The 24,723-nt window shown below is 42.2% G+C and overlaps 1 protein-coding gene across 6 annotated transcripts in view; it reads left to right on the forward strand.

Moving 5' to 3' along the window:
* Nucleotides 1-24,723, forward strand: part of vav2 (vav guanine nucleotide exchange factor 2) — a 205,527-nt gene that overhangs the window by 122,372 nt on the left and 58,432 nt on the right. For all 6 annotated transcript variants that reach the window (XM_087174315.1, XM_087174317.1, XM_023407516.2 and 3 more), the window contains exon 3: nt 24,223-24,281. In XM_087174315.1, the coding sequence (XP_087030441.1) occupies nt 24,223-24,281 (59 nt within the window). The remainder of the gene's footprint in view (nt 1-24,222; nt 24,282-24,723) is intronic.

Below are 24,723 nucleotides of genomic sequence, written 5' to 3' on the forward strand. Positions count from 1 at the left end.
TGTGCGCATGTGTTTGAAATGAAAACAATGAGGTATAATTATTGACAAACCCAACTAACGGTGAAGTTACGTCACTTGAATTTGTCAGATGTCATGCAGCTCCCTCTGGAGACACAAAATTGGATATGCTGAACTACCTTTAACTCCTCAGCACATGTAGACAGACTTTGAATCATAGGGGTGGCAAACCACAACATCATCTTTTGAGTCAAAGTACAACGTCACATAGTTTGTTGTTCAGGTTTGAGGAGTTGTTGGGTTTCTCTGCTTGGTCAGGACTCCTCGGCGTCACTTTTTAACACACTGGATTCCCTTTTTAGCGTCATTTCCCAACGTGTAGAGGAAACATATAATTTGAATGAATGAAGCGCTACATTTATTGAAGGCAGAGGAGTTTCCAGGAGGTGGTTGGGGGGTTGGATGACAGGCGCACGACTGTCACACCGGGGACCGGGGGTTTAGAGAGAGACCGGATCTGTGTTAGGTTTAGTCAACAAAAGAGCTTTAGTTAAGGTCAGGGGAAGACTGGTGGTTTTGGTTATGTTGGGGTTAATGTTAGGGAAAGATTAAGGTGTGGCTTAAATACAAAAAAAAAAAGTTAACACTGTAGTCAAACCCATAAACCTGGGGTAATAAGGTTTCGTCGATCAACAGACAACGGGCTGTGGTCCCCTTTACTTATTCTTCAACTTTTATTTGCTGCAGAGAACAATGGAAGTCCATCAATCTACCCTGCATGTTGAAAGATCATGCTAAAGGGGCACCCGGTGCGTTAAATAGTGACGCCAAGGGGTCTTGACCCAGTGTCCGTATGTGATGTCTTGATTGGGGGCAGCTCAGGCGGTAGAGTGGGTCGTCCACTTATCCGAAAGGTTGGTGGTTCGACTCCTGGCTCCTTGAGTATGCATGTGGAAGTGTCCTTGGGCAAGATACTGAACCCTGAATTGAGTGTGTGTGTGTGTGTGTGTGTGTGTGTGTGTGTGTGTGTGTGTGTGTGTGCGTGCGTGCGTGTGTGATAGATGCATGGAAGAAGACAGTATGAATAGAAGATGTGCGCTATGAATGTGTGTGTGAATGTGGCTTGTAAAGCGCTTAAAGTGATTGATAAGACTAAAGACCTGCTATATATAAGTGCAGTCCATTTATGGTGTTAACAGTAGATTCAGCAGAAGAATTCCTCTACCAAGCAGAAGGCTTCCCTCTTCTAGCTGATTTTTGCACCACCCTTTTATCATTGTCTGATCCACCAAGGATTCCTCTGTCTGCATCTTTTTTTTTTTTTTTTTTTTTTTTTTCTTTTTTTTTTTTTCTGATATTGGATCCCCTTTTTTTTTCTATATCCTCTCTCCCCTCCCCCCTTATAGTCTCCTCCATGCTGTCCCCGGTGAGACATGCTGAATGGAGACCCATAATGAGGCTCTGTCTGTTCCAGCTGACACAGTGAGCTGTCTGAGGCTGTGATGTGTCACTCGTTCGGGGCTTCTCTCTCCCTCCAGATGTCTGCATGTCGAATAAAGGGATTCCTCCCTAGAAATGCTTCCAACTGCCGTGAGGGGATGGAAGAGGTTCAGACCTCTTTCAGTGAGGTCCTGTGGCCTAGACTTTTATTACACACCCCATCACACATCTTCACAACAGTGACGACTGTGGGGTTTTTTTTATTTTTTTTTATTTCCAAGGCTTAACCTTGCTCTTGTTTTGTTTGGAAAAGAGGGATAATGGGAAGAAACGGCTGTTTAACACTTTTACATCACTTCTGTTTTGTGCTGTACATCACTGCAGGGACCGCATTATGAGCTTTCACCCTCTTCAAACCAATCACAGAAAACAACTCACTTTGTTGTGTCCCTGTCACTCTCTGCTATGCATTTCTGCAAATTGCCAAATTCAGACTCGTCAACGCGTGGTCCCTCTAGTGCAAAGCGGTGTTGTTTGTTTTTCATTATGGTAAGTGAGGCAGTTGGCTAGAACACGTGTCTGGCAGAATCAGCAGCAGCAGCAGGAACGGCAGCCTGACAGGCCCTGACTGGAAATACAGCATCTGCCTCTGCATCTGAGGGAGCATACTGACACTGAGAAACCGTTACAGGGTTGGTGATATTGTAAAGGCTCAAGAGGCAAGGTTGTTTCAGGAAGATCATTGGTTTGAATCCAATGATCACACACTCCAGTTGTGGGGAGGTTTTTTTTTTTTTTTTCCCTCAGTCCCAAGAACAGAAAGTTCAAGAGGTTTGGTGAAGTGTGAAAGCTGTTTCTCAACTTGGGTGTGGTCCAGACTAGAGAACCGGTCTGAGATCCACTGTAAAATGCTGGCTGGTTAACCAATGCACACACACATGTGAAAGCCTCTTTACTGGTATTTCAGCATCATGTCATATATCATTTTTTCATTTAGCTATATATTATAGGGGGAAAGTAACTTGCAGTTTGTAGTCCACGTTTTATAAGCTAAGGTAATGAGTCTGCCTTTCAGACCATTGAAGAAACCTGGGTTAGACTTCAGTATGTAGACCAAGTGTTAAAGTTGCTATTAAGAAATACTTGATTGCCTCCAGTTGAGCGCCTCAGTTTGTCAGGAGTGCATGTTTAGGATCGTCTAAAGCAGCTCGCTGTTGTGGGTATTGTACGCCGAAGCACCCAGCATTCACTGCGTGATGCATTATACAGCGTTTATTGATCATATACAGAGCGAATAGGAGCTCAGAGTGTATGGAGAATTGATTTTCATGTTTGTATTGCATGTATTAATGCCTTGGACCTTTTGTATCTGCTCAGACATTTGCTCCAGTGTGTTCCGTGACACAGCTTAGTAACTGCCCAAGGCCTTTTATGCCCATGCAGTGACAACTGGGGGGATTGTAGTCAACTGACAGTGGACATATTGTTAAAGAGCAAATTAAGCTAAACCCAAAATACCCACGTTGACTTTTGGATCAAAAAATAAAGACAGGCGCAGTAGAGCATCAGATTTTCCTGTTATATCTAACATTTTTGGCTGTTTATTTCTTTCTGAAATGTGTTTTCATTTTGGGTGGAGTCCGTGAGTGGTTCATATATACTTATCATTTCCAGAAGATTTGTATCTCTCTGACATGCCCAGAAGCATTTTTCTATAATTTTGGTTAAAATATAAATGTTATCCTTAGGAAACATAATGTACATCATTTTTTTTTTTTTTTTTTTTTTTTATTTACTGTAGCTTGCCCCACCCATCTGAGATTGACAGTCAGACTGTGGTGAATCTGAGACATGTTTTCTTCCCTCAGACTCAAACATTCAAAGAGAACACACACACTCATATGGAAATTCGCAAGCAGTCTGTCACGCACACATGTGCGCGCACACACATACATACACAGAAGTGACAAAAGTTAAAAAGGAAACGCTACCCACATCCTGTTTAGTGAGCTCCCTCCAAACCATAGTGAGTGTTTGCTTTGCGACCACAAAAGCTGTATGAATCCTCAGATTCCTGCACTTATCTAACCACACTCTGCTTAACCTGGCAGTCTCCATCTAAAAACACTCCCTTGATACAACACCACCGCTCCTCTGAGCTCCACAGCTAACAGGGATCAAATACAGTGTGGCAGATAGATGTTGTGCGCTTTTTCAGCAGCAAAATGGAAAAGGGTTTCTGGATACGGTGGATTATTTTCATTCTTTTATGCATTCTGCCAGTTATTTTGACAATTTAATTAAGTAAAACGGCAAAAAAAAAGCTATATTCTGTAAGAGCTGGAGAAATTAAATAATCCATGTAAGTTTTAGCATGAGCAAAATAACGTTTTTCCCCTGTGCAAAAATGAATTCATAATATTTACAGTAAAAATGCCATTATAAAAACCTTAATAAGTCATAAGCCAGCAGGTATTGGTATACCACCGCAGTTCTGCCGGTACAAATGACATAACACTTCCCACTGTCAGATGTACCACCCACTGGTAGGTGCCTTTTAAAGCTGGTATACCACTGGCAGCTTCACTGAGGATGTACGTTAGCTTAGCTAGCAGGGCTTGCCATAGCTAATGCCACACTCACACTACATGGAAGTTACTGTAATTACCATTCAAAGCAAAAATAGTCATAATTACATCTGGGAAACACGTTTGAGATCTTTGACAAATCTCTGTGACTGAACTCCTGGTGATCAAAGCCTTTTAATATTAGTGTCCAGCTCAGATCCTTCTCACTCTCGTCAACAAAATCTGCTTTAGCTGTGGTCGTTGTGACTGTCAATAAGCTAAATTTCAACTGAGCATATCTGTCATGTCGCTATGCACTATCAGAGGACGATCAGGTCCTATCTGACCTCTGACTGCTGTAACGCCCCTCTGGCAGGGACGCCAGCGTGCACGATAAAACCTCACCGCAATTGGTGCAAAAATGCAACAGCACGTCTGGTCTTCAATCAGCTAAAGATGCCGCTCCACTTTTCATCAATCCCCGCTTGCTCCCCCCTGTCGCTGCGCACAATAAGTTCAAGTCACTAATGGTCGCTTACAGAATAGCCACTAGCAGAGCACCATCCTGAATTCTCTCATTCAGGTTTATGGGCCTTCTCTGAGCCTTCTGCTAGACACATACAGGATATGTTACTCGATTCACCTGCTTGTGCCACTTCTCCTAGATGTACTTTGGCTTACTTGTTTTGTACGTCGCTTTGGACAATAGCGTCTTTGTTGAAGGATTGATTTGCATTCATTATGAAGCAACCGATATTGTTTTGCTTGCAAAAACTTTTTTAGCTATGTAGCATGGCCCAGCATGCTAATGTAGCTGTTTTCAAATTGAACGTTGAGAATTTTCTGCCATTTTCAACTGGACTTTGTTTTTGTCTTTCATCTTATATTCTACTCTTTCATGTTGCGCCGACAACACAGCTTCAGCTCTTGGTGCGACAGTGAACTGATCCACAGTTAGCTATAACAAAGCCATAAGGCAGCAAATTTGATTCTTTTGCACTATTTCAATATAATGTAAAATAAAGTTATCACTTGAATCATTATTCAGATTTGCGCAAGATTTACATTCTAATGAATTGCAGCTATTTGTGTATCTGTTTGTTTAGCGGGATAGAGATCTAAGCCCAGCTGTGGCAACAACAAAATGCCACTGTGTTCCTGTGTGACATACTGGCACCGGGAGACACATTAACCAGCCTCATGAGAAGGAATTATTCACCAGTTTGGAGCTGTACAATGTGTACAATGGTGGCCACCTAACTTTCAAGCCTCAGCCCAATCCCTCTGCACCCCCCTCATCAGCATGCATTATTCTTTTTTTGGTGTCTGTTCACATTGGCTGACGAGCGCGGTTTGGTTGGCGTAGCCCGGAGCTCCAACCACATCACACATACAGTGCACACATTTTCCTCACTCCCTCAGTGTGGCACGGGCTGTTAACAGTGTTTTCAGAGTCAGGGAATGTGAAAATAGTCAGCGAGAAGCAGGGGGAAGGACTAAAGAGGAGAGGTTAGGAAGAGGTGGGGAGTCGGGGGGGAGTCGGGGGCAGCTTTGAAAAAGGCGACGCCACACAGACTTGCCAGTGTTGGACGCATCTGGCCATCCTAAAAGGTTAACAGGCACCAACCTCCCCTCCATCCGATCTGACATGACACCCTCTCCACTCTTGTCGCCCAGTTTGATGTGCCGGTCTTTCACGGTTCATGAACTCGGGAGGAGGGATCTTTCACTTACTGTTGTGTAGGACATCATATAGAGTGGCAGCACAAAAGAGGATCCAATTAATTTTTTTCTGCATTTTTGCCCCCCTTTTGATCTGTCACATACAGACACGTGCACGGAGGAATGAACGCACACGAGCTCGCGCACATGCGGCCGTAAACACTCATTCGTACACATGTGCCACACACTCACAGGCAGTATAATGTATTTGGTCACACCCCCTGCAGCTCAAATGCATTGTCTCCCTTCAGAGGGGACATTAATAAGAGATGAGTCCTTTTGAAGTCGGGCTCTGGGCTGTCAGAGACGAACTGACATAATCATCCCCAGGAATCACACCTCCTCCCACCTTTTAACATACACTCCCACACAGCCAGCCTCCCTCTGTGCATACGACGACTCTGTACCCAAAGGTGTCCTCTTAACATGTAATCCAAACGGCCTTTACCCAGCTCTTTCAAAACACACTGCAACCCCCACCCCACCCCACCCCCCACGCCCAACTCATGCAATCCTTTGTACTATTTTCTTTTCCAACTTAATGCACTTTGGTAATGCACGATAGCAACACATATTCCCTGCACCCACTGCTCCCTTCACTTTGTACTCCGTGCTGCATTCACACTATTTCAGCAGGAAAGGGAGAAAAACAAAACACCCCATTGTTACATTACTTCCTTGCATTTATGCATTATTCCACCTTAAACAGGATGTAAACAAACTGTGTATGCTGTGAAACTCATTTTTATTAACTGTAACAATTTTATTTGTCCAATTATTCTTTTATTTAAGTTAATCTAATTGTTTTGCACCTATTTCACTCTTTTCAGTACGTGCATGATCTTGTACAGTCGTCTGAAATCCTCCATATCTCAGACTTGTAAAGCACCGAAACAGCTCAAAGACTGAAGTGACTGTTTTTTTTTTATGTCAGCTGCTTGTACAGTCTTTATAATATGACCGCAGCGATGCCCCACCCCATGGTGTTGTTGACGTACGTCATGTGTGTGAGGCTCAGTTTGACAGTTCAGTACCTCAGGTAATGTGGAGCTCTCCCGTAACCTCTCCGTCACCCTGCACAGCAACCCCACCCCCACCCCTCCATACAAAAAGGAGAACAGTCATTATTTTCATTTCAGTTTTTTATTCATTTGTGTAAACATTTGATTGGATTGATTGTTATTTTTGATTTTATAAATATTAATATATACATTTGTAAAATTCAGGATACAGAATTTGCGAAAAAAACAAATTCTGAAAATGCATAGTGCAGTTAAATTTACCCTTTTATGGATTCTAGTGACTAATGAGTTGCTCATTACAATTTTTCTCATAATTCCTTATTAACAGCAGCACTGTTTGAGCCCCCTGTGTCACAGGAGGATGTCATTTACAGGAAGCTGAGATGATCAGTGTGCTCTCGCAGCTGAAAACAAAGCGACCTTTTAGTGCATCGGGGAGAAATCAATTCAAATCCTGCTGTTTTTGAAATGAAACATTTTATTCTAATGTGTAAAAAACCAAATAAAGTAGATCAAATATTAATTGCAAATTTGATTCGATGCTCTGCTATTTAAATAATCTTTTGGCATTTGTAGATATCCAAGACACTAGCATCAAAAACTATATCATAACATTTTATTCATTTAAGTGACACATTTAGACTGAGCAACTTTCCAGAGGTGAAACAGGGAAGCAGGAATACATACAGTAGATGCCATCACTGGTGCATCATCAGAGGCCAGTAAAGTCAGAGAATTGCCTTTAAGACATGCATACTGTGTCCATAATATGTCACACCACTCCATCAATCTGATAGATAAAGTCAGACTTGGTGTTCCGCCCTCCTCCCCCTCACACCTCCGGCTCATTTCACACTTTCCAACTTCCGCGCCTCTCTGCCAGGCACGTGTTAGACTGGTAGGAACGATGTGCCTCCTGCTCCTGCTCTTCCTCCTCCTCCTCCTCCTCTTCCTCCTCCTCCTCCCCTGTGCTGCAGAGTCTTGACTCACTGTCTGGTGCTGGTACCAACCTGTGTCACTGTGTACTTAGAAAAACCTGTAAATTACCAGAAAGTCTTTGCACAGATGTCACCAAGACAAAGCATGTTTGTTTTACTTGCTCGCTAAATTGACACGACCGAATTTAGATCCATTTGTACATCCATTTATCCGCATGCACGCTTGTAACACACAACATGTGAACATGCCCTGTAGGCACAGATGGTAACACGCTTACTTTGTCACTGTTCGCACATGTACTGTGTGGACTACACAGCCCACACACATGCATCAGAAAAGCCTACTTCAAGTGGTGATTCATTCCCTTGAGCCTTTGATAAACATAAGCATAATCAATACAGTGCGTAACAAGCTTGAACCAAACCTTAACATGCAGTAACTGCAATGAGTTAAGATTGTTTGGCTAAGCATTTATGTGACAAATAAATCTTCTGTGTGCTCAAAACGGCTGCAGTGATGACACATCCCCAGTTGGACATGGTTTGAAGTCCGACATTTGCTTTTGTTTGACAATTTTACGTCCCTGTTAACAAGCCATGGAGACACGGCAAACTTAAGTTTGAGTTTAAAATGACTCATAGAGTTGGGTTTTATACCTGCTCCCAAGGCTTCTTGCACCTCTATAATTTTATAATCTATGTATTTCTTTAAGGGTTTTTAATCATTCTCACTGATAAATAACCGACTTTTTCAAAAGAATTGGTCACTTCAACAGATGTTTCTTTTTCCTTTTATGTCCCCATGTGCAGATGTGACCTTATAGTGTAAAGGTGTTACACGCTCTCATTTACTTCCCCTATTTTGGCACTTTAGTTTGTGTATCTATAATGCTCAGTTAGTTAAAGCTCGCAAGCAGGTAGGATATGTCACTTACTCACTTCATGTTCCCAGAGGCTCAATCAGAGCCCGACTCTAAACCCCTTGTTGCTGGCGCTGGCTGTGATTAACACGTTCTTCACGCATGTAGACAATTTGTGTTGATCCTGTCACAATCGGTATGTACAGGGCTTTTTTTTTTTTTCCACAAATATAACACTTACCTCGATGATTGTAGAGTGAAGGTGCATGTAACCTATGTGGTTATACTGACACACCTGAAAACGCATATCGCACGACCATTCACGTACACTGGGTTAGTTGCGGAAAAGGCTACGAAGGAGGAACAGCAAAGGAAGTTATAGCATTATAAAATGCAGAATTTAACTGCACAGTAGCTGCTAGCAAAGACAAAAAGGTCAGCAACGCTTTTAATTCGTTATCCGTGTCGCATTCACCACTGAGAGTCATCCTTTCCAAGGGTCTCCGTTTCTGTCCATCCAGACTAAAAAACGCAATCCTGGAGCGTTTCCAAAAGTCTCTGTTTAAAGGGCTCAAAAACTCCGGAGTAGTGTGGACACCAGGCGTAAACATAGCAAAAGTGATGTGTATTAGTTTGGATGTAGCCTCTCTGGTCTATGGATGCACACACTACTCGGAGCTGTACGCAAAATGCAGAGGCAGGAGAGACGCCATGAGGCAGACACGTTGTATTGTTTTGGACCCTCAGATCTCATGAATAATGTAAAGGAGAGGTAAAGAAGATTATTTGTGTGGATATGTGAGGCTGACTAAAGCCTTCTGCAGCTTTAAGGCAGTTTTCATATTCAATCTGTTTTTTTTTTTCTTTCATTACATTTGCTGCAAACAACGGGTCGATTCAAACATGTTTGTGTCCATATAGAATGTTAATTAACTCCAGTTTATTGTGTCTAAAGCTAATTTAGGCAAGACTTAGATGCTATTGGCTATTTAAAATTATCTTTGTTCTTTATTGTGTAATTACAGACCATTAATGGCTGAAACACTCCCTCCACTTTCTTTCCCCCACTCTTGATTGTGCTCTAGTTCGGCCACGATATCTGTTTATTGAACATTTAAAAATCGAACCACAGTCTTTTAAGTTGTTGCACAATCAGGTGCTGATGACGATTGCGTGCTCATAACCTGATGTCAGCTCTTCGTGAGACCGTAGTTAGCATCGCTCTCGCTCGCGCAATTGTCGGCATTTCCTTTTTCTTTTTCTTTTTTTTCCTCACCAATGATTGTTTCAGCTCCACGTTGCTAAAATCCTCCCTCTTCTGCAAAGTCATTAAAGTCTGAAGGATTATGATTATGTTCTCCGCTGAGTAATACAGCATGATTCATGATAATTAAGTTCCAATGAAAGAGCTTCCAATTTAGCGAGTGTTGGGGATTTGGGATTTGTGAATGTGTACGTGTTAGTATTGATTGAGAAGATGCTCTTCTGCATTTTTGAGCAACCCCGTTTGAGATTTTAATCTGAACATTTTTATTTTAAAGTTCAGTGCTATTAAGCATAAGCATCTGAAGATTATAATAGTCTCTAAAATTACAAACCTATCTAATAAAGTGGGGCCATATGTCTGAGTAAAAACTGTTCTACTGCTAAAAAAAACAGGCGATAAATTCCGGTTTAAATAAAAAAAAATAAAGGAAACTATGCACTTTCTAAAAACCATATTACCCATACTGAGCCTATTTTTGCTTGTGATATTATTTGGACATTTAGGTGCAGCAGTGAATGGAATCTGCCCCAGTAGTTTAGATTGGTCCCTGTTGCCTAGTATTCCTCTTCATCTGTCAGCAGCGTCCCACAGACAGGGTCTTAATAGTAGCAGAGCGAAGGGGACAGGGCCTGTAATGGAAGCCCTTTGTTCAGTTGTCACTTTCACTGCTCCCATGGAAACATCCTGCCGGCCAACCAGACGAGCCCTCTAGGTGTAGTGGCCACTGCACTTCTGTCACCGCTCGACTAACGACATCTATCACGCTGAACTATCTCAAGTTTCTTTTTCCTTTTCTGTTCCTCCTGTTCTCTTTTCTTTTTTTTTCTCTCACTCAGCCCTTGTTTTACCTAAAGGATTCATGTTCGACAAATGTACTTTCTATACAGCGTATAAGTCGGGGAAAAATGAGTTTTTGTATCATGTCAAAACATGTGAGAGGAAAAGCGGTATTTACAACGTTGCCCCCTATGTATACAAAACCAAAAGCTGTATTGTTGCAGCGTTAAGATATGCTTTTGAATAAAAGCTTTATTCTTCTAAAATTCCTTCATGTTTTGGATGCCAAAGTTCCCGGCTTATCCGTTCCCTGAAGTGGCTATGAATACCTCCCACTTGACTTTCTATGAGGTGAATATAAAGGTAGCCCCGGCTACATGCATCTCTCCCACTGGGTAAACATTGTGGTGTGTGATAAGGGTTTTAGAGAGAAGGGAATATTGGCAGCGTTGAAGGGGAGAAAAAAAAAAAAAAAAAAAAGATCATGTGTATCTCTGTACTCAGCTGCAGCCAGCTGGAATATAAAGCACCAGTGGGTCGCTGTAGGATTCGTCTTCCAGAAACACAACTTCTCTGAAGACGGCGGCGCAGGACTTACAGCGCAGGGGGAAATTGTCCACTTGCGTATGAAAAAATACACCAATAAGCTTTGCACTCTGGAGGCGCTTTGAAGGCAAGAATTTGGAGTGTAATTGTGCATGAATGGCTGCTGCAGGCATGTGTATATGAAAATGTTTTAGGGAATGTTATTTTCCCCTGTCAAAATCATCTTGGTCAATATTATTTTGATGCTTAGTGAAATATCAAAAATATAGTAGAAATCTACTGTATTGAATTAGAGTTTTTTTATTTATTTTTTTATTATATGGAATTCCCCACTCAAAGTCTGCATGTGTGCAGTATTTGGGCATGTGCATATGATTGTATGCTTGTACTTGTTTATATATCTATCTTATGTTGGAGTCTAGGGAGATGGGTAGAAGATAAAATATATAGGCTATAAAACCTGCAGATCAGGCGTGCAGTAGGTCATATTAATAACGCAACACATACTGTCTTACAACAAAATATAGAACTGCAAGCACTAGTCAGTGAAAACACATGGAACATTACAATGATTTTCATTTCCATTATTTTTCATATTCATTAAGTTGGATTTACTGTGTGATATATCTGAAGTGAAAAAAACCTTGTGACCTGACACCATTAGCTTGTTGTAAGTTGCAGTGCAGCTGTTTTCACTATGTAGAGGAGGAACATCCCTGTTGTACATTAGAAATACATTACAGAGAGGGGAATTGATCACCTCTAAAACAGCCCGGTGAACTATAAGACACAAGGGGGCTTTAAGATGTGAGGCGAGCTATTCATTCTGTGTAGAAATAATGAAGGTACCATGCCCTTCTGGCTTTCAAAATAAGCTCTCAACTTTATACCAGTGCAGTTCTTAATTGGCCAAATTCCAAATATTTTAATACTTCAGTAATAATCATTCCCTTAAGAAACTGGACATAAATACAGTGTTTATCAGAATTTAAAGTGGTATTCCAGAGTTTTATTCCTCCATAAATTTTAAGGTCATAGTCCCCAAACTCCATTTCCCACAATGCAACTAACAGCATCTTTTCATACCCATATCTTTTAAAGTCAGTGCCCTGAGTGTATAATGCAAGTTTGTAATACTTGTAGTGGTCCCCAAGCCAGCAGCTAGAGTCAACCCTTGATTACATCATAGCAAGAAAACTGACTTTTATGTGTAAAATCATTAATTTCCCCTTTAAAATACTGAATTCAGATGGGTGCATGGTGCAGGGGTTTACACCCTCCCTCCCCAACGTCCTTATCTCCTCCAGCACAGGGGTGGTGGCACACCACCCTCCCACAGGCCAGCTGGATTACTCATGTTGGTCTAATCCCATTCATTCTCGCAGTGCTCTCTGTCGCACTGACATGTACTGGACCATCATGTGCCCAAGTTTCACACAAACACACACACACACTCATGCACACGCGGGCTTAGGTGCCTGTGTGTGTGATAAGAACTATGTGGAAGTACTAGGCTCATCAGCCCAGCCCCAGACACATCACGGGAAATCCCGTTTCCTCCCATGATCCCCAGTTTGCCCTTATCACCACAACCTGCTTCAAAGCCTTAAACCCTTGTGTCACCACACGCCCCCAGCAGCTTTGTGTCAGGGATCATCTCTGATGTACTAGGGCGGATAAATCTGAAAATGCTGTTTAAATGTCAAAATGACTTCTGCAGACACCGGCGTTTTCAGGCCGATTCAAACATATGTTTCTTCTTCTGCCTTTTTTGTCCGGTGAGGAGTGGAACTGATGCAACTTATCTTCTGCTAATGATCGCTTACTTTGTGTTTCTGTATCGCCAATGATGAAATAGCCACGTGATCACAAGGTTCCGTCTTTTGGGAAAACAGTATGTCCGTCTACAATAATGAAAGTAAAAAGACGAGCTGAAGGGCACATTGTGGAGGAAGTGAGAGCTCTGCAGCCAAACGCACAGCCCTTCAGATTCATTTAAAGACAGGCACCTTAAAGGTCCCTTATATATTTATTTTAAAGTGTTGATCCATAGGAAGATATGTTTGTGATGTAGTTTTACATCTCCTCTCTCAGTCTCCTCTCTGGAGCTGTGGTAACAACAGGTCGGTGAGCCAGTCGGAAGAGACGAGGCTCTGAACCTCTCTTGGCTGACACTTTTCTGAGTGATCGAATAAAAATATAGCAAATAATTTCAGGTAAACTCTCAGAGAAACCAAATCCTGCAAGGTTAGATGGTGGGTCTGGGTGGGCTGGGCTTGAGGCATGACAGAGACAGTGACTGCTTAATTGTGACATCAGAAAGTTACAGAAGTCCTAACGGGTCGTTTAAAGGATCAGTCTCTGAATACTTTTCTCTGTGGACTGAGCTCTTTGATACTTTGACAGTATTAATATAGAACGTAGACCAGCTGTATAATCAAAAAACACATGAACATCTTACTTTTTACAACATGGGACCTTTTTAAAATGAAAAACAAAATCACAATACTGCTCAATGAGTTTACATATGATGACACTAAGATGGACGGATATTTCAGGAGAAAAAAAAAATGTGTCTGAACTGTGCGAACATCATAATGGATTTTATGTTGCTGCCTGTACTCACAGCTGAAAAATGAGCAGGAAAAGACTGTAATAACTAATGGACTGGCTGAAGGGGAGCAGCTGTTGGGATACGAGCCAGTCAGTTGTTGTGTGGCAACCTGACCGGGACTGCTCTGCAAACAGTGAGCAGACAAAACAGATTATAGGTTTGACAAGCCTAAAAAAAAAATAAAAAAAAAATGCTGCAACATCAGGAAATTCCAACACAGACATGATGTAAGTTGTGCACAAATATTTGTACAAATACGTCTTTGTCAGGACATGAATGCACATAAGCAGAAACAGATGCATGTGACACTCTCACACACACACATATACATATACATATGTAGAAAGAAGACACACTTCTAGCTTTTAGCTGGCTTCTCATGCACGGGTTGCCCGCCTTGCATTTATGGCTGTGGCTTATGGCAAGTTTTTTTTTTTTTTTGCATATCTGCCTTCATACAGTACGTGCCGATGTATCTCTGCCCTCATATCAGCCCATAATACCAGCCTGTCGATGTATTGGTCGGCCTCTAATCCTCAGATCCAGGTTTCCTCTCAGCACTAAACCACATTATAAAGATTTTGGATTCCAGTTACTCAGATTTTGTGTGTGATTCAGACCGAATTGACACACTTTGCTTCAATGCACAAGACTGCCTGTTAGCGTGTTTCCTACAGCTGTTAGTATTTTCAGGGGCTCAACTTAACCACGACTGACAATAACGCATTTTCCTCAATGACACGGTTTGTCATAGATTGCCCCGTACGCGCCTTCGCACGTGCCGCCGATTGAAATGTCAGTGATCGTCCAGTAGGTTGCACGGTTTCGTATAGCCCTCAAACAGCTGATGAAAGCCTTTGAAACATGGCATGACACTTGAGAAATTTCCGTCACAGCAGGAGGTATAGTCATTCTAGCATGCAAATGTCAAACACATGTTTGGGAAGAAGGCAAAAAAAAAAAAAAAACTGGGCCAACTGAAATAAGCGTGCAGCCCCAGACAAACACACTCCAATTCTACGCACACATCCACGTTTTCTCATTTCCTCCTTTATTTTTGTCTTCGTGGAGGCCTTTCAACACTTGGAGGAGTGGTGTGATTTTTCTCAGCAGTGTGTTGAGATCGTGAGTAATGAGTGCAAGAAACTGACCTGCTGTTTTGTTGGAGAAGCAGCAGAGGACAGATTGCATGTCTGATCTGGGCTCATTTCTAACCGCGGGGGTAACGTGCAGCCAAAGACCAAAGGCGCTTCAGAACTGATAATCCGCCCCGTGTAATGGCTTTGTAATGAAACTCTGCCCTTACAGATGAATTTCAGTCATTTGTTATTTTGTTTTTGTTTTTGTTTTTGTTTTTTCTTCTTCTGGCCCAGCTTTCGCTTCCAATCACAGTTTCATTTTCAGCTCATTGTGAGATAATTTCATGCACTGTGTTCTGCCTCTGTGCTTTTCGTGAAAGGCGTCGGCTCGCCTTGGCTTCAAAATTCATCTACAGGGAGAGAGGGTGATTCTACATCACTCGTTTACAGTGTTTGCTGTTATGTCAGCTGCCGCCGTGTCCTCAAAGACCCGTTTTATAAAAAAAAAACCCAAAAAACAAAAAACGTGTAAATGCAGCCGTCATCCACGGTTTGCTGAGTGCAAACTTGTCCCGTTGCCATCATTCACCCACAACATGACTTCCCTGCATCGGCCGGTCAGGCGTCGTGTGCCTGCAGGATGAGATTATAAGAGACAGACTAAAATGTGAGAGGGGAAACAGGGGTTTATTTACTCACCTCTCTGATTTAACCCTTTGGGCTTCCAAGTGATCCAGGCCTCCTTCAGCCACACATTTATCACATCACAGCAACACCCAAGCTTTTTATTAACCTTTCACTGAACTCTCACCTAAAGAATCTTCAGGAAATTATTTTGACATCCTCGGGGAGGGCGCACACACACGCACACATACACACACACACACACACACACACACGTCAGCTACATTCATAATCACTTATACAGTGTAACCTGCTGTAAATCAGGCTGGTAAGCAGTGACTTCATTAATGTAGCCATTGTTTTGTGTTGTTTCTTTACTCAAAAAAGAAATGCCCTTAACAGGTTCCCATAGACCAAAGTGAGGTTTTCAAATGCAACAGGTCAAGATCTAATGATATAAACAGGGAAAAGCTGAATCTGGAACCAGCAAATATCATTATTTGACCTAAAATTTCCCATATTGTACAGTATAATGTAAGATTCCCATGTCTTTTTTGATTATAAAGCAGGTCTAGGTTCTATATTACAAAGTGAAAGTATCAAAGCGCTCAGTTCACAGAGAAATGCACACAGCCTGTATTCAGAAACTCAGCCTTAAAACAAGCCGTCAGGACTTCTGTAACTTTGTGATGTCACAACAAAGCAGTCACCGCCCTCAGCCATGCCCCAAGCCCTGCCCACCTGGACCCACCATCCAACCTTTCAGGATTTGGTTTGGTGTTTACCTGAAATCTGGTATACTTTCATTTGTTCAAGCAGTCAGCCAATCAGAAGTGAGGCTCAGAGAGAGGAGATGTAAAACAACATTGACATGGTTTTGGTCCTTCAAACCACAAATATATCTTCTTATCAAAACTTCAAATAAAACAAATAAAAAAATTCTAAAAACTTATATTAAATGTATAATATGTAAAATATGGGACCTTTAAAGTATAAAACTCTAAAAATAGCTTATAAGTCAACTACTCATTTCAAAGCCAAAACCAACTAAAACCAGCCACATCTCTTCTTGCAACAGTTGTCATACAGAGAACTTTATTTTTTGCCTGCTCAGCAAAGCTCCTCAGTAGAAGGAGCTTTGTCCGACTCCTGCTGCTGAGTCACCAAATGCCTGAGCCTGAGCTCTTCACGCCACCCCCTCACTCCCGAAACCTCCCACCTCCCCGCTCAGCCTGGAGCCCAAACAGTGCTGCGAAGCTCTCAGCACATCGCCTCCTCATTCATTATGAATGGACTGGCTTTGCAACAGATAGAGCTGTAAGCACAACAATTACAAGTGATCAGTTACTGTACCGTTGAGTGTAGCAGCATCTTCTTTGTGCCATTGTTGTTTGATCCGGGCTCATTTATAAGGGCGGTTATTAATGCTGCGTGGCTCAGACAGCTTAAGAGTGGATTCACTGCTCCGTGTTGTCGCTATTCAGGCAGCATTCCTGTCAACCTTTTAACCAACTCATTCAGCTCGGTTCGTGGTGAAAAGAAGGGCTGCACGCAGAGCGAGTAAATCCACGGCAGCTCCTGCTGTTCTACATTTTAAAGTGCAGTCAGAAATGATTAACACTCGGCTACATTTTAGTTGTTTCGACCCTGTACTCTAGCACATTGCACACATATGAAGGGCTTTAGTTTGAGGATGTTTCATACACGTCAGATGAATTTTAGAGTTGTAGAGTAATAACGTTTTTTGACTATTTGGCAAGCTATTTAACAAGGCAATGACTATACGTATTTTTGCTGCTTTGTACGTTTGCTGCCTCCTCCTCCTCATTTTCACCTCACCTTCATCCCCTTATCTGGACCTTAGACACCCTGGATCAACCTCCTTTAAGCCCCATCCTTACCAGGACTTGTCTCTTTACCAATACTGCAGGCTGCTACAGGCTGGAGCGCCATTGATCTGTGTGTACATGCCTGTGTGTAAGAAAACATGTGCTCATACATGTGAATATGTTCCAGCTTTGTGAGCGTGCTTGCGTGTGTGTGTGTGTGTGTGTGTGTGTGTGTGTGTGTGTGTATGTGTGTGTGTATGTGTGTGTGTGTGTGTGTGTGTGTGTGTACATGTACAGACACCCTGCAACACACAGGCGTAGTCACACCTAAGTGAGCAGGCCCATGTATAGTGATTCAGTGTGAAATGGAACAGGTCATGGACATGGCTGCAGCATATTGGCAGGTGTTTGCGCGTATTAGCCACTTTTGCCCTTTCTACTTCAAGCAGCACAGGTTCAGATCAAATCAATGCTCAAGGTCCTGAAGCTAAATAAGCTCCAAAATTGATTGGTAAGCACATATTCACATCAATAATTCATAATGACGGTTGTAGGAAATGCATGGAAATCTGCCCAACTTTTCTGAAAAGGATTAAAATCCTAGCAGCATCTGCATTATGTTAACCTAACCCACATTTTTGATCAGTGGCATAGTACCACTGTACATTTTGTGTGTGTGTGTATGTGTATGTGTTTGTGTGTGCGTGTGCATTTGTTTGTGTGTGTGGGCTGAATGCCCTCTGTAGGCTTATAGCCATTTTGCCTGGCACTGGTGGTAAATGGGGTCTTTGGGTCAGCAGCAGCGGCAGCACTCTCTGTGGCCCTTGGGCCAACCCTGAGGCTTTGTGTGCTTGGACATACGCACCGAAATCCCCTGTAATCAAGCAGCTGGACGGGTCCGCTTTGAGGGGATTTAGTGCAGTGTGACAGGTGCCAATCTGACTTTAGGATCAGGATTTGCACGGGCCCCGGCTCCTGATAGCATTCAGCAACTTTAAACATGAGCTGGTGCCCGGAGACTAATCACAGTCATTCATGAGGTGTGTTGCACAGCGCTCACTGTGTGTCATACACAAGGTGCGCATGGAGAGCCCATTAGAGACGTCCTGTGTACACTAAAAGGACGGTAGAAGTGCTTGATGTTCTGTTATTTGTGTTTGTTTCTTTTTGTTTTTAATCATTTGCTTGTTTTGTTACATTTTATTTAGTTGGTTTATTTACTTATTTCAGAAATTTATTTATACTTTTTTTTGACATATATCATTTATTTAATATATAGTATTGCCTCTTTGTGTAGACTATAGAGTTGTTGTTTGTCACTATGAGCGTATTTCTCTGGCTGACTATGTGTTTAATGCATGGCTGCAGGCCAAGTTAACTAGGCTGTTCCCTAATTATTGTTTTTATTGCATTCAAATTCATTTATTGCTGGTCTGTTGCCTTTCCTTTTTTTCTTCTTTTCATTTGAGTTGTACTTTTAAATATTTTAGCTTTTTGTGTGTGTGTGTGTGTGTGTGTGTGTGTGTGTGTGTGTGTGTGTGTGTGTGTGTGCGGTGTGTGTGTGTTTATCTTGTAGCAGCAGCAGTTTTGCTCTCATTTTCTTTTTTTTTTCATTTTACACACACTTATGTCAACGAGAGTAAACAAATCTTTAGGGAGACCCTGTATGATTTCAGGCTGATGAATGAATGAATGAATGAATGAACGAAAAGGAAAGTCTTTCTGTTCATGTTGAAGTTTATGTGTATGTACACACACCTCTACAAAGGGAGCATCTTTGAATCTTTGGCGTGTGAAGTATGAAGAAGTGTTGGAGGACATATTCGTGTGTGAATTGTTCATAATACAGAAAAGAAACTGTGAAAGAGAGAGAGAAAATAGAATCTCAGTCCAAAGAAAAAAAAAAAAAAAAAAGACAGAATAAGAGAAGGTTTGTAAAAGGCAGGAACTCCCGGAGGCAGTAGGACAGCAGGACACACACACACACACACACACACACACACACACACACACACACACACACACACACACACACACAGACACACAGGCTCAACCGTCCCTCCTCTGTCTGTCTATTATTGATGTTGGGCACGCAGGGTTCCCTCTCAGCCATCTGTTCTCAGCTCTCCCACTCCATGCCCCTTTTGCCTAATGCCTACCACTTTGGCAGGATGGCATAAGCAGAGGAATGCTGTCCTATCAAAGTGTGAATACCTCATAAATATATCACACTATCAGGGAGTTGGCTGTTGCAGAAAGGAGCCCAGAGAGAGAAATGAGGAAACGGCATAATAGTAATGTGATGAATTTTTTATTAATTCTGCCTCTTTGTTGCATGACTTCCAACACACGCATTGATTTTGCGGTTGCGAGGTATAATCATGTCACCAGTGCATCAGATATGAAGAGAATTGGCGGCCAGCTGTGTTTTGTGATGGACTGTCAATAGTCCCATTGTGAACGTTTTCAGATCTTAATCAGATCACAGCCCCGCCCTCCTGCGCTTTAATCGCATAGCGGCTGCAGGTTTGATTTGATTTGTAATTGATGACCTGGCATATTATTCAGCCAAGCCCTGGTTGCCAGGGGAAACGTGTGTTTGCAAACACTTGGCTTTGCCTTGCACTTAATCCATAGATATCCCTGCTCCCCCTGCCCTGTACGCGCGCACACACACACACACACACACGCACGCACGCATGCATGCAAACTCTTAAAATGGATTGTAAATGTTGCATGTCAGGCTGTCTGACTGAACACGTGTCTTCAATTACACTGGCCTGACTGACAGGGAAGGGTCAGATGTGGGTAAGGGCATGCCAGGGGCTGTGGGGTGGTAATTAAGGTAAGATATTGGTTTGGGGCTTAAGGAACCTAAGCTTTCACTCTATCGTGTGACTTGTCTTTTGCATATTCCTAGAGGGGTGAAAGAGGCTTTATTCTCTGGCTAGCCCCAGAGTTAAGGCCCCCCGGGGAGTACGAGATGAGAGGGAAATTAATAATGTGTAGAGACTCAAAGGCTTTGACTGAACCAAAGGATCAGAAGAGGGTGAAGAGGCTGTATTAGAGGCAGAGAGGGAAACAGAAACACAGGCAGAGAGAGGAATACACAATCAGACAGACGGGCCACCTTTGAGCAGAGGTTGGAAAATAAGAGGAGTGGCATTATGAGACAAATAAAAAAGATATCAGCTCCAAAAATTTCTTTTAAAGGAACACACAACTGAAGATCTTTTGAGTATCACTTAGAGCCTCTAGATTCCAAAGTCTACTTCTAGATTTCTGGAGGAGTATTTCTTTAAAGGTCCCATATTGTATAAAGTGAGATTACCATGTCTTTTTTTCATTATAGATCAGGTCTAGGTTCTATATTAATTCTGTGGAAGTATCAAAGCGCTCAGTCCACAGAGAAATGCACACAGCCTGTATTCAGAAACTGAGCTTGAAACAAGCTGTCAGGACTTCTGGAACTTTGTGCAGCCATACCCCAAGCCCCGCCCACCTGGACCCACCATCCAACCCCAAATTTTCTTCTCATTGTTTTACCAGAGATCTGCTATATTTTTTATTGCATCCAAACACATTCACTGACTCACTGACCAGTTGTTACTAGAGCTCCTGAGAGAAGCCTGAGAGAGGAGATGTAAAACTACATAGATATGTTTTTTGGTTCTTAAAACCACAAATATATCTTCTTATGGATATCAACACTTCAAATAAAACACCAGTCAAATATTGGACCTTTAAGTTGTTAAATAAAATCAACCCTGTATTCACATTTACTTCGTCTGCAGTGAAAGTGTAGCTCTACATAGTTAGATAAAAAAATGTTACTGTCATTTTATTCACTCGTCATAATGTGAGAAGAAATTTTGACTGCGGCAGCTGTCCTGAAAACAGATTGCAAATTAGCATTTCTTACCAAAGCCAGAGGGAGTCATGGACTGCCAGTGCTCCCAGTACTGAGACATATTTTTCACATTATGGCGTGTGAGGCTAACAAGAAGTTAAAAAATGAGAACAAACTGCTTAATGTTAAGGAAACCCGAAATTTAATATTAATAGACTTTACGCTGTGATGTGTGGAAGTCACGCTAGCATGCACAGCACTGGCACACTCATGTCTTGTCTCCCCAGGCCAAGCAGGCTTTGGACCTCTCTGGCTTCGAGCCAGCAGCTCCCCTATCTTTAGAACCTTGACAAAACCTGGCTGAAGCCAGCTGTGTTTAGCCAGATCTGACCACAGCTGATCACACTACCCCGCATTAAAAATGGATTGCTACTAAATACTGAATCTATCTATTAATCTATGTTTTTTTTTACGTGGGCTTTTCTGCTGTTCCCTGTTCAAATGATTTCGTCTGTTACCCCTCCACAAAGACAATGTAAGCTAATAAGACCAATATAATAGAGCTAATAATGATGCTGGGACAGTGTGCCATATGTGATCCCTCCCTGCAGCATGGCCAGGTGGGCAGCATGCCACCCAGCATCACAAAGGGTTTATCTACAGTGATTTATTAAACACCCTAACCACTGACTAAACAGAGGCTCTGAGCTGAATTAGCACCCCATTCTTCTCCCCTCTCCTCATCCTTTTCTGTTTTTTTTTTTTTTCTCCTTCTTTGTCTGCCCCTTCTTTTCTTTTTGGTCCCTGCCTGCAGAGTGCAGTTAGAATATATGTTAAGGAGGTGTGTAATGGTAGACTGGGCTCATATTGGAACCATTAAGCATGAACATGCCTATTACACGGGTCTTTAGCAACACAGAGAAACAACCCCTTATCATCCTGCCGAGCGATAGCGCCGTCGAGGTTTCCCCCAATAGAGTGGTTAGATGCAAACGATTACGATGCATTCGAACTCCATAACAGTGCTCCATGTAACCCCCCCACCACCACCACCACCAAAATCTCCACAACTGATTATGTTAAACATGAGAACAACTTGAATAGAGAGAGCGAGAGGTTTTGGTCAACACCACTTCAGCGTTACTCCAGGGTCCCTAAAGTGGTGGGCTTCTCTTCACAACAGCCATTACCATGGGCTCTTCTTGAATTTTAAATACCACAAGCGGTGACATGCTGCATTGTGTGTTTAGAGAAGAGGGAGTTTGATGAGAGGCTGCAGATGACACACCTGCCGAGGAAGAGGGGTTGAGATAACAATTTTCTCCTCCCTGTCGAGGAGGCATCTGGCACTGCCACGGTGTTGCAAGTGGAAATACACCCAGGAGTGGGTAATGAGGCGTAGGAGACAGGGTTTGTGTTTTGTTCTGTGTGTGTGTGTGTGTGTGTGTGTGTGTGTGTGTGTGTGTGTGTGTGTGTGTGTGTGTGTGTGTGTTTTGGGGTGGTGGTTTCCTCATCTTCCTGAACTACCCTCTGTAGACCCAGCAAGCATGCCATCTGTAGACCTCAGCCATAAGCCCACTTGCATGTAACTCACAACCCATGATAAATCAGCTTAAATGCGTCCTCGCATTTAACCTTCTTGTACTAACACACACAAAAAAAAAGTAGAGAGGGAAAGTATGGAGATTAGCCCACATAGACAACAAGGTAGTAAGCAAAATAAGGAGAATAGGGCGATTGGTCAAGTTCGTGACTACATGTGTGTGAACAAACCACAGCGGTGCCCACCCTGCGTGACTGTGCACCACATGTCTTTGTATGACACCATTAACATGGTGGCCTACATTATGTTTACACACAGTCCTGTGTGGCGCTGAATACGACTGAGAGGGGTTGCTAAGAAACATGCCGGTAATGTTAGATAATCACCCTCAGAGAACAGTGAATTTCTCTTACCTGGCAGCAGATGCAGTATAGTTTGTTAATGACTCTTCCTCTGTTGCTTTCATTACTTTTGATTGTTCCCTTTGACGATTTGTTTGATGTTTACTTCTAGTTTATTGTTGCCTGTGACTGCATATCTTTTTGTCACTTGTAGTTGCTTTTGTTGCTGATGGTTGACTCTGACTTTTTTTTTTTTTTACTTGCTTTTATAGTTTTATAGTTTATCCTTTTTATTACATTTGTCACTGTTTTCATAGTTTTATTGGTTTTGTCTGATGTGCATTTGTGTCGCTAAAGTATTGAGGGGAGTAATACAGAATAATACAGCATCACAGTATGATAACGCTATCTTTCAAACAAGAAAGGTAGAATGAACCAGAAATAAAGAGAAACAAAAAGTGAAGTGAAATGATTTTCAAAATAAAATTGACATACATTTAAGTTCCTCTCCAGACATGTTTTAAACTATGTAAAAAAAAAAAAAAAAAATACTCAGTTGTTATTTAATGTTTTGTTTAACATGGTTTTCCCACATAGAAAGTAAAACAAGGGGAAAAACTGTGAAAAGGGGCTGGAAGCAGATCTACTCTTACTTCCTCATTAAGAAACGCTGGATCAGGCCTTGTTTTATGAGACTGTCATTGGTTCACCGCAGTTGAGGCGGAAGTACACAGTCATGCCGTTGACTGCTTATTCCGATCATGATATGTCAAAGGGATTGAAGGCGGTCTTAAAGATGTTGAAAAAAATGTAGCTGACAGTTCTGTGTGACAAACAGTCAACAATCCTTTTGTGTGTTTCAGGTAATCTAGCCTCAGTCAGACCCAGACTCGGATGAGGAGTGTCTCGTGCACCAAAATTGGCGACTAGCAGACGTATCAGAACGGTTAGCGTGGCTAGCATCTTTTATTTTCTCATTTTGTTTGTTAGCTTTTTAGCTTGTAACTAACAAGGTTTCAGGATTGTTTCCTTAAGGTATGTGACGTATGAAACCCTGGCTGTCCGTTTTTTATGAGACTGTCATTGGTTCACCGCAGTTGAGGCGGAAGTACACAGTCATGCCGTTGACTGCTTATTCCGATCATGATATGTCAAAGGGATTGAAGGCGGTCTTAAAGATGTTGAAAAAAATGTAGCTGACAGTTCTGTGTGACAAACAGTCAACAATCCTTTTGTGTGTTTCAGGTAATCTCCGCTCTGTCGAGGATCTCCCACCACAGCATTGCACAAATCAAAGGCATCAGGTATGTGTCTCGTTTGTACCTCTCCCATTTATCATTTGAACAGCCACGGCACCTGAGAGTATCGTTGTCAAAGAAACCATTTGGATGAATGTATTCCACATTTCCTTGCCGGCCTGTATTAAAATGGAGGTGGCTATTAACAGCTGCTGCTCATTTAAAAGTCAATTTACATTTTTAAGCAATTAGTTGCAGCTTTTAGCCACTGTTATCTTGCAAGGCACAAACAAATCCACAACACATTTCCATCTGTCACTCTAACAGTACTGTAGTACACTAGCAATGCAGCAGTACATCATAGGCACTATGCTTCAGTCGGAATACTACATTGTATGCAGGGGTAGTCATTTCTCTCAGATAATGGTGAAGCTGAGAAAATCCGTCACACCGCTTTATCAGGCCTGCAATGGGCCTCTGATTTCTCTTCATTTGTTCAATCTGCTTG

Source organism: Seriola lalandi, unplaced genomic scaffold (genome assembly GCF_002814215.2).
Source record: "Seriola lalandi dorsalis isolate HSWRI2012SDOR001 ecotype SW California unplaced genomic scaffold, Sedor1 jcf7180002054337, whole genome shotgun sequence".
NCBI classification, from domain to species: Eukaryota; Metazoa; Chordata; class Actinopteri; order Carangiformes; family Carangidae; genus Seriola; species Seriola lalandi.